This window comes from Lucilia cuprina, chromosome 2 (genome assembly GCF_022045245.1).
Source record: "Lucilia cuprina isolate Lc7/37 chromosome 2, ASM2204524v1, whole genome shotgun sequence".
Taxonomy (NCBI): Eukaryota; Metazoa; Arthropoda; class Insecta; order Diptera; family Calliphoridae; genus Lucilia; species Lucilia cuprina.
This window is the reverse complement of record NC_060950.1, coordinates 41330923-41349727: the sequence shown is the minus strand read 5'-3', so window position 1 is coordinate 41349727 and position 18805 is coordinate 41330923. Positions and strand designations below refer to the sequence as shown.

General features: G+C 31.1%; 1 protein-coding gene across 1 annotated transcript in view; it reads left to right on the top strand.

Moving 5' to 3' along the window:
• Window positions 1–673: 673 nt before the first annotated feature.
• LOC124420829 (uncharacterized protein DDB_G0292186-like) overlaps window positions 674–18805 on the top strand; it is a 92122-nt gene continuing 73990 nt past the window's right edge. The window contains exon 1 of the mRNA XM_046955082.1: window positions 674–1414. Coding sequence (XP_046811038.1) covers window positions 674–1414 — 741 coding nt within the window. The remainder of the gene's footprint in view (window positions 1415–18805) is intronic.

The window sequence follows — 18805 nt, the reverse complement described above, 5'->3', positions numbered from 1 at the left end:
GGATTTCAAAAAATTGGGGTTTTCTGTGATATGGAACACGATCCGTCAATATTATATGCTACACCTTCAATACATATCATAATACAGAAAATATCACGATATATATTGAACGTGTGACACTGCCCCAAAATTCGTATCAATATTGATAATGGATCACGTGATAAATATTGAACGTGGAGCATGTTTTGAGATATCGATCACGATATATTTGTAAAATTCAGAAAAATAAATGTAATAAAACAAATAAAAATTAAATATCGTTTGAAAAGTTGTTAAAAAATATAAAAGAAAATTACTTTTTTTAAATTTGTGTTATTTTGCGGCATTTGTTTAATCATCCGTAGACCCGTATACCATAAAATATTCCAAATACTGACGTAAAAAATATTGAACGTGTAGCATACCCGACGTATTCATCAATCCATTTAAATGCGTCGTGATCCAAATAGATCAATATATATTGAACATGTGCCAGTACCCTTTAAGCTTACATAATACTTATTTATAATTTTTTTTATAGTTATTTCGCATATAACAAAATTAAATATATTGATTTGAAAAAATAGCTCATCAACTATTTTTGTATTATAGAGCCAAATCTTTGTTCTCTATAAGTTAATATTTAGTGTTTATTCATATAAACTGACACACTTTATTTGTTTAAATTTTCGGTATGGAAACTAAAAACACTTCCAGAGGTAGTAGGAATAGTTCTTTTGGTAAAGGTGGAGGTTTCTCAACATCTCATAATGTGCCTACTGATTTTCAGTCAAGTTCTAGTAGCCCCAAACCTAAAGTTGTACATTCCCCAGCTAATAGACCAATCCCACAACAAATCCCAAGACCTCAAAGTTCCAGTAGTTTATCATCTTCAAGCTTGTTTCAAGATATACAAATTGTAATTAAGAATTTGACATCACAACCACAAGCCAATATTACTGGCAGTGAAGGGATTGCTTTTAATCCAGCAATGAATACCGCATATGACCAATTCTCTAATCCTGGCAATGGCGCTCCATTGGTTCCCAATACCAACAACGATGCCACTTCTTTATCCTCATTTGATTCTTTGATTGCTTTAATACAACAGACCATGAGGAATACTCAGGAAGAATTTCGAAAGGAACTCACTTCAATTAGAGCAAGTATTACCTCTTCAAACATGAACAGACCCCCAGAATTATTACCAAACTTTACAGATTCAAATATTTCTAGCTTTAATATGAACCGCACTACAGATGATCAATCAAGTTTCTTCGGAAATGGTGAATCTAATATAAAATTGGAGAAATGGAAGATTTCCTACGATGGATCTGGATCTGTATTCGATTTTTTGTTTAAAGTGGAAACACTTTATGGTAGATCTAGATGTTCTGATGAGCATTTGCTCTCTAATTTCCATGTTTTGTTAGACGTAAGGCCTTTTACAAGGCTTTTTACAAAGCAAAACAGGAACGTTACATATACACTTCTACCACAAGACCTCACTAAGGAATTCGGACATTTAGAATCGGACCACGACATCATATTAAAAATTTCTTTGCGCAAGCAAAGAGTGTTATGGCGATTTTCATAATTCAATAGTTTCTATGAATTTGCGTCTTTAAAATCCCTTACCAGACGAAACAATAATTGATACTATGAAGAGAAACTTAAATTCATATTTGAGATTTTTACTCTTTAATGCGGAAACTAGAAGTTTGAATGATTTTCGAGACATAGCACGTAGAGCAGAGAAGCAAAGTTTCAAAATTTCAGCACTACAAATCCTCGAAACGTAAATGAAATAGATTGTAATCTTCCTGATATTGATGATTCCAACAATATTGACCAAATTAATGCAATTTATTGCACTTAAGAGTAAAAAAACCGTTTTGTTTTAAATGTGGACATAAAGGTGTGTTGACACCAAGTTGTCCCAACAAACACAACGTTCTGGGAAATAGCAAAGTGGGCGAACTGGCGACTGGGGACACTCGTCCACCCCCTCAAATCCCGAGTTTATAAGAAACAATAACTTTTCTAACGATACTGAAACATTACCTAATTAAACACATTCAATTTCTACTACTCCATTAAAACTTACTTAAAACTGGTGCTAACGTTTCTCTGTTAGGTAAAGATTGTATGTATTTCATAGAAAGAAACAATATCCCATACAAAACTTTAAATTCGTCTATTCGAACAGCCAATGTATCAAAACAAAATATACTTGGATTCTGTACACTTCCAGTCATTTTCAAAAACGTTGAGAAAAATATCGTCTTTTACATGGTTCCCACATGTAATGTACACGTACAAAATCTTCAAATAAGATTGAGTTCTTTTATATTCAGAATTGGACAAAATAATATAAATTTTAGAAATTCAAACCTACACTCAAATACCCGAACCTAAGCTTAGGAAATCAAGAGTATATGTGTGAGTACAATATTAAGCAATGCTCTGTTTTCAAATAAATGTTTATTACTTTGATTTCCGGTGAATGAAAGATAAGAAAAGGACGATGGGAGCCATTGATAGTTGAAGTTTTCTCATTTTGCCAAATGGTATGCAATCCAGATGTTAGTGGATGCAAATGCCTCGATAGCCTCACCAACCTTCGTTCTAATGGCATATATACATTTCTAGAACCAGCTTAATTTTATCTGAAAGTAAGAAGACCAAGTTATTTAAATTTTAAGCAAACATATTTAAACTATTTATTTTAGTATCTTTTAAATTTAACTTAATTACATTATTCATTTCTTTTTATATTTAACTTCAAAATTCCACCAATATTTAATTTAAACCGATTAAAATTTAGAAAAATTAATTAAGAGAAATAAATGTTAACATTATTTATATTACCATTATTTATTTTTTATATTATTTACATTAAAATTTTAAAAATTCTTAACAAAATTAGGAAATGTGTAAAACTGTTATCTAACTAGCAACAAAAAATGTAACACTAAAATTTAATGTTTCTTATAAAACAACAATTTAGTATAATATATAAATAAATTTTAAATTAAATTAAAAAAATTAGTTTCGACCCATAGTGCAATTTTTATAAAAGAAAATAAACAAAACAAAAGATATTAAAGTTTATTGCACTTTGGTTGCAACAGCTGATCAACTTTTACATGTTTGTGTGCATGTTCAAAATAAGTTGTAAGCAAATATAGGTCAGGATTTGTTTGACCAAAGAGAGTTTAGGTTGTAAATGAGCGAAATAATGTTACAACATGTTTGAGTTATAATGTGTTCGATTGATCTTTAATATAAATTTGTTTTGTTTGTTTGTTTCTTTATAAAATAAGTATGCAATAAAATAAACAAAAAGAATTAAAATTTATTAATTTCACTCACCAATCATACACTCTGCAGAAGGCCTTCTCCAGGAACGGTGTGCTAGATTTGATTTTCGTAAAATATTAAGTTATGTTTTGAAATTTTCTTGCACAGATTTTGGTTGTTTTTTTTTTGTTTTAAGTATTAGGTTTAGATTTCTCAATTAGTTATTGTTTTGAATTTATGATTTAGGTTATTAGTTTGTTTCATATTAAGGATTATTTTAATACAAAATTTTGAACATTTTAAAATTTAAATATTTTAAAGATAAAGATTTAAATTTAACAATATTTTAGCAAATTCTTTAACCTTTAAAATATTTCAATTGTAAAACGTTTTTTTTAAAATTTCCTTTAACAAAATTTTTTATATTTAGAATAACTTTAAGTTTTAATATTTTCTAGTTAAACATTTTAAAACCTGTCTGTGATACTAGTAGTTAAGGTTAAATTTAGGTAGTTTATTTTCAAATTTAGGCTTTTAATAAGAACGGATATATAGATTGCTAGTGCGACTAATACCAGTTATAGGGTACATACATTTTTTTGTTCTTTTGCTTTGGTTTCTTTTGTTTATTAACACTTTAAATTCATTTTTGCTTTAGCAAAGATATTTAACACACAGTTTGTTAAAATTTAGTTTAAACTTTACTTTGAAATTTTTAATCTGTGATATTAGTTATTAAGTTTTTAACTTATTTATTTATTTAGTATTTTCATAAGCATTACTGTGATATTAGTGGTAAGCATTGAATTTTTACTTTTAAATAATAATAAAATAAAATTAACTGTGATAGTAGTTTTAGGCTTTAGGAAAATTAATTTTGGTATTTAGTAAGATGTTTTCAGAAATTTTGCATTGTTTTCAGTAAGTCGACTATTTTCCGTTATAGGGTGCACATTTTATTCTCTTCTTTGACTTTTTGTTCAATAATTTACACTTAGAAACATCAGTGGTAGTAAACAGATTCTTTTCTCATTTCATTAAAAATTTCAATTTATTACTGATTCTTTTAACATTTCTATATTTGGCAAATCACTTTTACTTTAAGTACTTTATCAATTTTAGCTAATTTCACAAAATTTTACAAACTTTCAAAGATTATTTTAAATTTTTTTTCAAATTATTGGGAGTCACTGGATTTTGTGGAAATTTACATGATTGGGGACCACTGTTTTAGTTATTTCTGTATTGTTTTGTACTTTTATATTATATTATATGAAGAATTATGGATTGATTTCATTGCAAGAAAACTATTCATTTGGAGTATTTGAGCATAATGTTGAGCACGATGATTTTTGGTGGTGTTTTTTATAAAATTATGTTGTTGTTGTTAAAAGATGTTTTAGAGATGCATGATGAAAATGTTGATTATGAGATGTTGGAAAAGAGCAAACCTGTCTATTGCGCAATCGCCGACAGAAGATCTGTTTGGTGAGTCATCAAAAGGAATCCCCTGGAAGAGGATTCCCTCGCCAGGTTTGGGGATTTGAATTTTGAGTGTTCAGTGGATTTTCTCGCAAATTAAACTTGATAATAAAATAACAATGAAAATTAGGTGGAAATTTGGATTGATTAATAATTATTGGAAATCAGATTACATCGCAAATTTTTATGAATAGTAACGTTGATGTGTTCTGATTTCAAATATTTTATGTATATGGCAAGATAAAGCCGGACAAAACCTTTTCCTATTGTATGGAAAAATTATTATATTTATGAAAATTATCATAAATATTTCATCAAATTTTACCTGACGTTGTGTAATTGTGAATTTTTTGTTAAAAAATATTAAAAATCTTAACCAATTATTAAATGATGTTCTTCAGCTTTTTTTCTGATAAAATTAAATTTTCGATGTCGACACTTCAAAAGATCAGAGGAAAGGGATCTTTTGTCGATTTTCTTCTAAACAAGAAACTTGTGGCTAAGATTTTTTAATCAAGTTTGACATTATACGTCAATCAGTTGTCAAAGATTCGTATGTTGCCACTTAATCAAAGACTACACTCAATCAATCATTTCCTCAGTCTTCATGCCGACTGATGGTAAAACGGTATACAACATAAATTAAATAAATTATGATTAATGTTACTTTTTGTATATTTTATATATACTCTGAATTATGTAAAATTTGAGAACAAAAATTGGTTAATGTTTTAATACTTTTTCCCCACTGTCTGAGTCAGAAAAAACATTTTCTTCCCTCGCAAAGAATTTTCCAAAACCTGGACACATTTAGCTCAGACAAAACTCTTATACGCTTTCCATCAATTGTTCTCATGCTTAATCAAAACAAATGATACAAAACAAAACAATCAGTAATAAACCATATGATCGATAATACAAATAATTGACTAAATTTTATATAAATATAGAAAAATGTGAAAATTATGCAAAAAAATAGCTATGCAACATATAAATAATTAGTAAATTAATAATGAATACCCTAAGAAGTTTTATATAAAGGAACAAATAAAAAGAGTTGTAATAAGTTGGTGACCAAAGTTTCTAAAACCAAAACAAATGTGGATGATGAGGTTCCTATATCTTATATTTAAGTTCCTATATCTTATATTTAATGAAATGGTTTTGTTTTTACAAAGGACATAAACGTCCACTACAAAACTAGATAATTTTGAAGTTTAACTTTACAAAATTAGGTAGAAAAAGGGAGTTTATGGCCTCATATCTTTACCATGATACGTGCCAATCAGTTTTCCTTGTAAATCTTCAAGGACGTAATAATGGTTCCCTAGTTTCTCACGAATCCTTGCCTTAATGAATAGTGGAGCTAATTTGGCATTAAAGTTCTTCTCCATGTGGCTCTGAGCAAAGTTTCTTCGAAAGACCTCTTGGTTAACAGAAAATGTTTGCGTTTTAGTTCTTATGTTGTATTGTTTCTGATTCTTTTCGTAGGCTTCTTTAATATATATTTTTAAGATCTTTCTAATAAGCTGAAGATTATCATCTCTTGATATTTTGGTAATCGGTTCGTCTAACAATTGTAGCTTTCTTAGTATTTCGTAGAAAGAAGCATGCGTGGTCATATCAAAACCAAAGATTGCGTGATATGGTGAATTATTTATGGCCTGATGATATGAATTGCGTAGAGCACAACTTATAGCACTAAGCTGTTCATCCCAAAGTCGATGGTCGGTTTACAGGTAGGCTCTTATTCCCGCAATTAGTGAGCGATTTACCCTTTCAGACGCATTGGATTGGGGGGAATAGTAGGCAGTGTAGACGTGTTTTATGTCATATTTTGTAAAGAAGGCATTTAAATCGTTGGCCTTAAATTGACTTCCATTATCACTGACTATGACCTCTGGAACACCGTAAGTATGAAAAATGTTTTGCTCTAGATAATTTTGAATGTTTATCGATGTAAACTTCCTCAGAGGACATAGCCAGTGAAATTTGCTCAGATGATCAAGCACGATCAACAAACCGATATACCCAGACTTGCTTCTAGGGTAGGGTCCTAATAGGTCAATGTACAACCTCTGGAAAGGTCTTTCAGAGATGATTTGTTTACCCATAGTCGGCTTCATTATGACATTTCGAGCTTTTGTCGCCTTACAGATGTCACAGTCTCTGACATAATTCCGCACATCTCTTACCATACCGGGCCAATAAAAATGTCTTCGTAACAGGTCTAATGTTTTTACCATTCCTCCATGCGAAGTTGTTGGTGTGTCATGAGCTCTTTTTATAGTATCTTCACGGAGTCTACCGGGTATCCATAACATCCATGAACTATTTTCTTGTTCTTCTTCGCCAGAGTAGTGTTCTGTACGAATATACACAAACTTATCTTCAATCTTTATACCAGGATATTTGTTTTGATTTTCACTGATTTTGGTTTTTAAATCTTTGTACTCTTGGTCTTCAAAGCATGGTGAACATAAATCAATTTGAGGTTCAACAATTTCTAAAGAGTTTATTTCTTCTGCCGGTATTCTTGACAATACATATACATGTACAATATGTTCTTTTCCTTTTCGGTGACTAATGGTAAACTTATATGGTTGTAACTTAAAAACCCATCGAGCAAGTCTGCCATTTAAGTCGGGTTGTTTCTTGAGCCAAAGCAGACTTGAGTGATCTTTCACAACCTCAAATTCCTGCATCTCCAGGTAACATCTGAACTTCTTTATCGCTTCTAAGGCCGCCAAGCATTCCCGCTCTGTGACGGAGTAATTACGCTGCACAGCATAAAGCTTCTTACTCATGTATGCATTGGGCTTTTCTTCACCTTGTGCATCCAATTGCACCAGAACTGATCCAATGCCATAATCACTAGCGTCACAGTGCAGGAAAAACTTTTTGGAGAAGTCAGGATTGGTGAGGACAGGTGCGGTTGTGAGCAGATCCTTCACTCTTTCGAAGGCCGTTTGGGCTTCAGGGGTCCATGAAAATCGTTTCTTTGTGCTTAACACATCTGTAATCGGGCTAACTTCTGATGAAAAGTTTTTAATAAATCTGCGATACCATCCCGCCAATCCAATAAATCCTCTTACTTGCTTGAGGTTTTTAGGAACAGTCCAGTTGACAATCGCACTGATTTTTTCAGGATCCGTTGTTAGTCCACCATCTCCTAAAACATATCCCAAATAATTTACCTTAGTCACGCAAAACTTACTTGTCCATACATTTAAAGTTAAATTAGCTTTTCGAAACTGAGATGCTAAACTCACAAGAACCTCAATGTGGTATTCAAAATCCTCAGAAACTATTACAACGTCATCAAGATAACCAAAAACACAATTTTTTAGGTCAGGGGGAATTAGTTCATCTATCAACCTACACATAGTTTGTGGCGCATTACATATCCCGAAGGGCATGACCACAAACTGGTACAGTGGGCGTCCAGGAAAAGTGAAAGCTGTTAAATGTTTTTAACTTTCGTCAAGGCCTATTTGTCAGTATGCGTCCTTAAGGTCTAACTTAGTAATGATGTTGGCTTTGGGCAACCTAGCAAAGATTCCACCTATGTTGGGGGGCGGATAAGCTTTTTTAGTTACCTGATTCAGTTTCCTAGATAGATAGATTTTCACTTATGACTAGATTAGGGGCTTTACTTTGTTTTCTTTTATAAATCTAGTTATTTTCTATTTTCCATACAACGACATGTTAAATTTAGTTTTTTCCCGGGAGTCTAAAATAAGAGCATGTAATAAACATTGAATCCTAAGAAATAGGACACGAACTACCCCACCCGACTCCTAGCTAGCTAATCAATGGCTCCCATCGTCCTTTTCTTATCTTTCATTCACGGGAAATCAAAGTGATGAACATTTATTTGAAAACAGAGCATTGCTTAATATTGTATTTATCTATATACTCTTGATTTCCTAAGTTTAGGCTTGGGCATTTGAGTGTAGGTTTAAATTTCTAAAATTTATATTATTTTGTACAATTCTAAATATATAAAAACTCAATCTTATTTCAAGATTTTGTACGTGTACATTACACACATTATCACAAGAAGCTTATATCGGAGTAAATTTCTGGCGAGAGTTCGCACTAGCTCCTCAAATTATTCCAGTCCCTTCAATTCAAATTTAAGAAATTTCATGTAACACAGATCTTTCCAATAACTTTCATGATCATCGAAAGAGAAAACAGCCTTCGTAATCCCAGGAAAACCTCTTTATCAGTACAAATCTATGCCCTTTGGATTATGTAATGGTCCACAGAAAATGAGTCGTCTTATGGACAAACTGTGTGAAGATAAATTTGAAATTTGAATCCCAGACACAAACCTTTAAAATTAGTAAAGTCACTTTAGACAGTCATGTTAAATTAACAGATATTATATTACAGCTTTAAAAAAATCTGTAAACTCGAGCAACATAAATTTATAATAATTGTAATATGTTAAAAACTTAACAGAACTTTTGTTAAAACCAGAACATCACGATCAACATAAAATAAATAAATAGCCAGTTCCGATGGGACACTTAATAATCAAAAGTGTTAACAGTGGTCCTTTTATGTCATTTTTGTTCAATTTTCAAAAAGGATTTAAGTCCTTTTTGGACTTAAAAATGGGAGTGGGCGGAAAAACGATATTGAATATCATTCCTAGTAGGAACTGAAGGAACACCTAATGGTCAAAAGTGTTAACAATGGGCCTTTTATGTTATTTTTCTTCAATTTTCAAAAATTTACTTAAAAAAGGATTTAAGTCCTTTTAGGACTTAAAATTGGGAGTGGGCGAAAAAACAATATTGGATATCATTCCTAGTAGGAACTGAAGGAACTCCTAATGGTCAAAAGTGTTAACAGTGGGCCTTTTATGTAATTTTTGTTCAATTTTCAAAAATTTACTGAAAAAAGGATTTAAGTCCTTTTTGGACTTAAAATTGGGAGTGGGCGAAAAAACACTATTAGATATCCTTCCTAGTAGAAACTGAAGGAACTCCTAATGGTCAAAAGTGTTAACAGTGGGCCTTTTATGTAATTTTTGTTCAATTTTCAAAAATTTACTTAAAAAAGGATTTAAGTCCTTTTAGGACTTAAAATTGGGAGTGGGCGAAAAAACAATATTGGATATCATTCCTAGTAGGAACTGAAGGAACACCTAATGGTCAAAAGTGTTAACAGTGGGCCTTTTATGTTATTTTTCTTCAATTTTCAAAAATTTATTAAAAAAAGGATTTAAGTCCTTTTAGGACTTAAAATTGGGAGTGGGCGAAAAAACAATATTGGATATCATTCCTAGTAGAGAACTGAAGGAACACCTAATGGTCAAAAGTGTTAACAGTGGGCCTTTTATGTTATTTTTCTTCAATTTTCAAAAATTATTAAAAAAAGGATTTAAGTCCTTTTAGGACTTAAAATTGGGAGTGGGCGAAAAAACAATATTGGATATCATTCCTAGTGGGAACTGAAGGAACACCTAATGGTCAAAAGTGTTAACAGTGGGCCTTTTATGTTATTTTTCTTCAATTTTCAAAAATTTACTTTAAAAAGGATTTAAGTCCTTTTAGGACTTAAAATTGGGAGTGGGCGAAAAAACAATATTGGATATCATTCCTAGTAGGAACTGAAGGAACTCCTAATGGTCAAAAGTGTTAACAGTGGGCCTTTTATGTTATTTTTCTTCAATTTTCAAAAATTTACTTAAAAAAGGATTTAAGTCCTTTTAGGACTTAAAATTGGGAGTGGGCGAAAAAACAATATTGGATATCATTCCTAGTAGGAACTGAAGGAACACCTAATGGTCAAAAGTGTTAACAGTGGGCCTTTTATGTTATTTTTGTTCAATTTTCAAAAATTTACTTAAAAAAGGATTTAAGTCCTTTTAGGACTTAAAATTGGGAGTGGGCGAAAAAACAATATTGGATATCATTCCTAGTAGGAGCTGAAGGAACACCTAATGGTCAAAAGTGTTAACAGTGGGCCTTTTATGTTATTTTTGTTCAATTTTCAAAAATTTACTTAAAAAAGGATTTAAGTCCTTTTAGGACTTAAAATTGGGAGTGTGCGAAAAAACAATATTGAATATCATTCATAGTGGGAACTGAAGGAACACCTAATGGTCAAAAGTGTTAACAGTGGGCCTTTTATGTTATTTTTCTTCAATTTCCAAAAATTTACTTAAAAAAGGATTTAAGTCCTTTTAGGACTTAAAATTGGGAGTGGGCGAAAAAACGATATTGGATATCATTCCTAGTAGGAACTGAAGGAACACCTAATGGTCAAAAGTGTTAACAGTGGGCCTTTTATGTTATTTTTCTTCAATTTTCAAAAATTTATTAAAAAAAGGATTTAAGTCCTTTTAGGACTTAAAATTGGGAGTGGGCGAAAAAACAATATTGGATATCATTCCTAGTAGGAACGGAAGGAACACCTAATGGTCAAAAGTGTTAACAGTGGGCCTTTTATGCTATTTTTGTTCAATTTTCAAAAATTTACTTAAAAAAGGATTTAAGTCCTTTTAGGACTTAAAATTGGGAGTGGGCGGAAAAACAATATTGGATATCATTCCTAGTAGGAACTGAAGGAACACCTAATGGTCAAAAGTGTTAACAGTGGATTTAAGTCCTTTTAGGACTTAAAATTGGGAGTGGGCGGAAAAACGATATTGGATATCATTCCTAGTAGGAACTGAAGGAACTCCTAATGGTCAAAAGTGTTAACAGTGGACCTTTTATGTTATTTTTCTTCAATTTTCAAAAATTTACTTAAAAAAGGATTTAAGTCCTTTTAGGACTTAAAATTGGGAGTGGGCGAAAAAACAATATTGGATATCATTCCTAGTAGGAACTGAAGGAACACCTAATGGTCAAAAGTGTTAACAGTTAAAATGTTAGTTTTGTTCAATTTTTAAAAAATTACTGAAAAAAGGATTTAAGTCCTTTTTGGACCTAAAATTGGGAGTGGGCGGAAAAACAATATTGGATATCATTCCTAGTAGGAACTGAAGGAACTCCTAATGGTCAAAAGTGTTAACAGTGGGCCTTTTATGTTATTTTTGTTTAATTTTCGAAAATTTACTTAAAAAAGGATTTATGTCCTTTTAGGACTTAAAATTGGGAGTGGGCGAAAAAAACATATTGGATATCATTCCTAGTGGGAACTGAAGGAACACCTAATGGTCAAAAGTGTTAACAGTGGGCCTTTTATGTTATTTTTCTTCAATTTTCAAAATTTACTTAAAAAAGGATTTAAGTCCTTTTAGGACTTAAAATTGGGAGTGGGCGAAAAAAACAATATTGGATATCATTCCTAGTGGGAACTGAAGGAACACCTAATGGTCAAAGTGTTAACAGTGGGCCTTTTATGTTATTTTTCTTCAATTTTCAAAAATTTACTTAAAAAAGGATTTAAGTCCTTTTAGGACTTAAAATTGGGAGTGGGCGAAAAAACAATATTGGATATTATTTCCAGCAGGATCGGAAGGAACACCTAATGTCAAAAGTGTTAACAGTGGGCCTTTTATGTTATTTTTCTTCAATTTTCAAAAATTTACTTAAAAAAGGATTTAAGTCCTTTTAGGACTTAAAATTGGGAGTGGGCGAAAAAACAATATTGGATATCATTCCTAGTAGGAACTGAAGGAACTCCTAATGGTCAAAAGTATTAACAGTGGGCCTTTTATGTTATTTTTCTTCAATTTTCAAAAATTTACTTAAAAAGGATTTAAGTCCTTTTAGGAATTAAAATTGGGAGTGGGCGAAAAAACAATATTGGATATCATTCCTATTGGGAACTGAAGGAACACCTATGGTCAAAAGTGTTAACAGTGGGCCTTTTATGTTATTTTTGTTCAATTTTCAAAAATTTACTAAAAAAAGGATTTAAGTCCTTTTGGACTTAAAATTGGGAGTGGGCGGAAAAACAATATTGGATATCATTCCCAGCAGGATCTGAAGGAACACCTAATGGTCAAAAGAGTTAACAGTGAGCCTTTTATGTTATTTTTGTTCAATTTTAAAAATTTACTTAAACAAAGGATTTAAGTCCTTCTAGGATTTAAAATTGGGAGTGGGCGAAAAAACAATATTGGATATCATTCCTAGTAGGAACTGAAGGAACACCTAATGGTCAAAAGTGTTAACAGTGGGCCTTACATGTTGTTTTTCTTCAATTTTCAAAAATTTACTTAAAAAAAGGATTTAAGTCCTTTTAGGACTTAAAGTTGGGAGTGGGCGAAAAAACAATATTGGATATCATTCCTAGTAGGAACTGAAGGAACACCTAATGGTCAAAAGTGTTTAACATGGGCTTTTAATGTTATTTTTGTTCAATTTTTAAAAAATTACTGAAAAAAGGATTTAAGTTCTTTTAGGACCTTAAATTGGGAGTGGGCGAAAAAATAATATTGGATATCATTTCTAATATGAGCGGAAGGAACACCTAATGGTCAAAAGTGTTAACAGTGGGCCTTTTTTGTAATTTTTGTTCAATTTTCAAAAATTTACTTAAAAAAGGATTTAAGTCCTTTTAGGGCTTAAAATTGGGAGTGGGCGAAAAAACAATATTGGATATCATTGCTAGTAGGAACTGAAGGAACACCTAATGGTCAAAAGTGTTAACAGTGGGCCTTTAATGTTAGTTTTGTACAATTTTTAAAAAATTACTAAAAAAAGGATTTAAGTCCTTTTTGGACTTAAAATTGGGAGTGGGCGGAAAAACAATATTGGATATCATTCCTAGTAGAAACGGAAGGAACACTTAATGGTGAAAAGTGTTAACAGTGGGCCTTTTATGTAATTTTTACTTAATTTTCAAAAATTAACTTAATAAAGGAATTAAGTCCTTTTTGGACTTAAAATTGGGAGTGGGCGAAAAAACAGTACTAACTATAATTCCTAGCCAGAACCGAAGGATACAACCACTTTTAAGTTCAAAAAAGACTTGAATCCTTTTTTGTAAATAGTATACGAATGTCCAATAATACGAATGGCAAAATTGTTGCATTGTCTTCTCTATAGTACGAATAAAGTCACAATTTTTCTGTTGGATAGTACGAATAACGCATTTTTATGGGAATTTTGGTTTTAGTTACGTATGAATGAAGTTTTTATTAAGGTTTTCATTTAAACGCTTAAGTTTCCCATTTGTGCAAGTGGGCAAGTTTATTCGACTACTTTCATCAAATCCCTGTTCAAATTCTGTTCAATTACAATATTTATAAACAGTTAAAAAAAATGTCAAACAAAATTAAAAAATAATAAATAAATTATTTTAACAAAAAATTTTACAAAATATGTTTAAAATGTGAACATCCAAGTCCATAAATTCAAAAGTGAACAATAGCGGACGGATTTATTAAATGCACAATGTGTTTGCGCAAGTTTGCCAGTCTAAATAGTAGCTCAAACTTATAAGGGTGTGCAAATCAATTTCCATACAAGTCAATTGCTAGAATGGAAACATGCACAGGTTGCACAGTTTACGAGGGTATTGTTGTTGTTATTTTATATGATTTCGGTATAATTCACCTTTAGCTCAGTAATTTTGAAGTTTTTTTGTATTTATTACAAATGTTTTGTGTTTTTAAAAGTCCTATACACACAATTTACTGCATGTATATTTACAAATCAACAATTATTTAGAGTAATTAATTTATTTTCTTGTAATTTCGATGACCAAAGGGAAGATATTAAATTTAATGATAACGTCAATGAGAGCAAAATTGAAGCCTCAAAATCGCTGTTATAGAAAAGGTCGTAGGAATCATTTTACAAAGTAATACTTAAACATCAATGTTAAATTAAGGATTTTCTAATAAGTAAAATGTTATTTATATTTATGAACTGTCAATTTTGAAAGTAGTATGACTCCACATTCCAATAGGATTAAGCATTACTATATGTGATCCTTTAATTATTCCAAGTTTTTAAGAGAAAATTTTAAATTAGAGAATTGTTTTTGAAAGTATATTCCATTCAAGTTTTTAATTAAAGTTTTATGTAATCTGAACATGATTTGTACATTTTAGAACAGATATGTACATGCAAATTGTCTTTGGCACACATATTTTTAAAAACATTAAAATTTAAAACCTTCTATATCTCATTTCAACCATTGGACTCACAATACTTTCATTAACAATTTATTTGAAATAATACACATTTATTATATTTTGTTTCGTTATGTAATTTTTCATGAAAAATAAAACAAAAATTAATAAAATAATATATTTTATGTGTATTATTTGAATTTTAACATACAAAATGTGTTGTTCAATAATACGAATTTTTCGGTACTACGAAAGGGCCTGACACTATATAATTCGTACTAGTGGACGTCCACTGTACATATATACTTAGTTTTGTGCTACACACATTTTGTTGAACACAAATTGATATTGCGCTTTAAATACAGTTAAAGCGCTTTTGGGGCTGGACCTAGTGTGGGAGATATGACCAATTATAAACCGATCGTAAAAATATAGTTCAGTCAAATTTTGTATATATATCGTAATTTAGTAATAAGTAATGTGTGTTTAAGTGATTTTCTGAGGGGAACCTTGTATGGGACCAACCGCACCCATGTTAAAAACCGATTGTGAAAAAAACTTGAAATATAAATTTTTGTATACAAAACTAATATTTGTGCAAAGTTTTAAGGGATTTTCGTACAAGGACTTTGTATGGGAGCTATGACCAATTATGTATATAAAGACAAAATTTAAAAATTATGCATCTATGTATATCATTATTAAGTAATGAATATTGTAAATCATTTTCTGGAAGGGTCCTAGTATGAGAGCTATGACCAAATATGGACCGATCATAAAACTATTATATATTGCAATTTATGTATATAAAAGCAATATTTGTGCTAAATGAATGGATATCAATATTTGGTAATAAGTTACGTGCGTTTAAGTTAAGTTATTTTCGGAAGAAAACCTTGTATCTGAGCTATGACCAAGAATGGACTGATCGTTAAAAAAATTTTTTTTTAAATAACATTTATGTGTAGAAAGATAGAATTTATGCCAACTATATTATAGGTAAATTTAAAAAAATAAATAAACGACATAAAAGGCCCACTGTTAACACTTTTAACCATTGAGTATTGCTCTGGACCCGAGTCGGAAATTATTTTAACAGTCTTTTTCCGCTCACTCCCGAATATAAGTGAAAAGGACATTAATCCTTTCTAATGTTATTTATTGGAAATATAATAAAAATTACAGAAAGGGCCACTGTTAACACTTTTGGCCATTGAGACTTACTTCGGACCCGACTCGAAAAGTTTTCCAATAGTTTTTTTCAGCCCACTCCCGAATATAAGTATAAAAAAGACATAAATTCGTTTTAATGTAATTTTTGGAAATATAATAAAAATGGCCCACTGTTAACACTTTGGACCATTAAGTATTTCGTATGATCTGAATAGGAATAATACTTAGTACTCTTTTTTCGCCCACTCCCAATTTTAAGTCCAAGAAGGACTTAAATCCTTTTTTCAGTAAATTTTTGAAAATTGAACAAAAATTACATAAAAGGCCCACTGTTAACACTTTTGACCATTATGTGTTCCTTCCGTTCATATTAGGAATGATATCCAATAGTGTTTTTCCGCCCACTCCCAATTTGAAGCCCAAAAAGGACTTAAATCCTTTTTTCAGTAAATTTTTGAAAATTGAACAAAAATAACATAAAAGGCCCACTGTTAACACTTTTGACCATTAAGTATTCCTTCGGATCTGGCTGCGAGTAAATTCTATTAATTTTTTTCCGTCCAATCCCGAGTACATGTATTACTGGTAGTAATTTTAGCCATTTCCAGCGTTAACAAACATTCTGTTAAGTTTAAACATAACCCTGTTAAATAAAATTATGTTAAAATAACATTAACATGATATTATTTACATTTAAAGCCAGTTCTGTAAACTTACAGAACAGAACTCTGTTAAGTTAACAGAAATGGTTTGTGTCTAGGGTTAACAGAGTTCTGTTAACTTAACATAGCTCTGTTAACTAACAGGTTTGTGTCTAGGGTTTAAATTTGAAATTTAACTTCACACCTATTTATGGACAAGGTAATACCTTCACGTTTAAGAGAACTTAGACGACTTTTTGGTATGCAGCTCAGATTTTCCCTCTGATATTAAGCTTTTAAATGAGGTAGCTCGATGTCTTAAACGAGCTAAACTTACAATTAATGTGACCAAGAGCAAATATCGCCAAAAACAGATTCAGTATTTTGGATATATTGTTGGCGAGGGATGCCTTAATGTGGACCCGGAAAAGGTCGAATCAATTAAAACTTTCCCATTACCTAAGACACCAAAGCAGTTAAGGAGGTTCATAGAAGTGGCAGATTGGTTTTATAAGAATTTTGCTAATATTTCTGGACCTTTAACCGATTGCCTTAAAAAATCTTAAAACCCTTCTCTTTGACCGAGGCCCCCCAAAATTTCATTCGAAAAGCTTAAGTTTGCCTTTTGTACAGCTTCAGTTTTGGCACAGCCAAACTTTGAACGGAAATTCATAGTACAATGCCTCTAGAATAGGTGTTGGTGGAGTATTACTCCAGTACGATGAAAATGGAAAAGAGCACCCTATCGCATATGTATCCCAAAAACTAAATGGAGCTCAGAAAAATTATACGCTAACGGAACTTGAATGCCTGGCAGCCATACTATGCGTAAATAGGTTTAGGCCGTATATAGATGGTTTACCGTTCCGTATAATAACAGATCATGCTTCATTAAAGTGGCTGATGTCACAGAAGGATTTATGCGGCAGATTAGCCCGCTTAAAACTCCAACGGTATGATTTTTTAGTAGAACATTGAAAGGGAAAATTAAATGTTGTAACTGACTGTTTATCAAGACTGGAAGTAGATGAATTAGACTCATTATGCCATTTTTTCAGAAATTGATCTAGAAGCACCAGGTTTTGACTATAAAGATTACACAGAAACTCGAAAAACTATCGCAGAAAATTTAGATTCTTTACCTGACCTTCGTTTGTTAGATAAAGTCGTTTTAAAACGTACTCAGCCCAAAAGGCAATCAAACTGGCTTATGATTCCGATTCTTCGTGTCATGGAGGATGTATAAAAATACTATCCAGATTACGAACAAAATACTTTTGGCCTTCCATGGCTACGGATGTAAAAAGCTATGTTAATAACTGCAATACATGTAAAAGCGCTAAACTTAGCTGCAAAACAGGAGAAGACTTTAATATTTCAGATCGTGTGGAAAGACTAGCAAAAATTAGGAACAACCTTAGAGAAAACTTAAATGTTGTCCATACTAAAGCTACTAAAACCTACGATTAAGAAAATCTGCATAAGAAGCAGCTTTGTTACGATTTTCTATAAGGTAAAAAAAATTTTGTTTTGAAAAAGATGTGTCATGTCATAAAAATGAACAAAATATTTATTATTTTTATTAAATAAAGAAATTTTATATATGTCTGTATGGTTTCTTCCCAAAGATATTGCATGCGTTAATAATGTACTTGTTGTTTGAGTCTTTTCTCAAATTCTCACATCTTGTTATGTTTGTCACCTTGTGTATATGTACAATATACACTGTACATTAGAGTGCTCCAAGCTTGTATGAAGGAAAAAATTTTATCCTACAGGCTGTCCCCCCACTAGAATTGTTCCATGGGTTATAAAAATAAGTCGTGCAAAAAATTAGGTCAATAGGATTACGTTTACTGGTGCCGAAACGGCTCTGAAGTTTGAAAACGCACTTGAATTCGAAATGTGATAAAAAAATAAAATATATATATGAAAATATTCTAATAAAACTTTTACTTTAATATGAGTTTTTGTCCTTATAGAATAACGTAAACCTGTTCTCAGCTATGGTCGAAAATTGTGATATTTTTAACGGTCGTTTCAAAATTCAAATTTTAGTTTTTTTGATACTTTGTTTAACAAATTTCAATATTTTTGGGAGAACTCATAGGGATTTATGGACAACAGATTAGGGAATAAAACAGTAATATTAATTCAGCGGATTTCGAGAAAAACA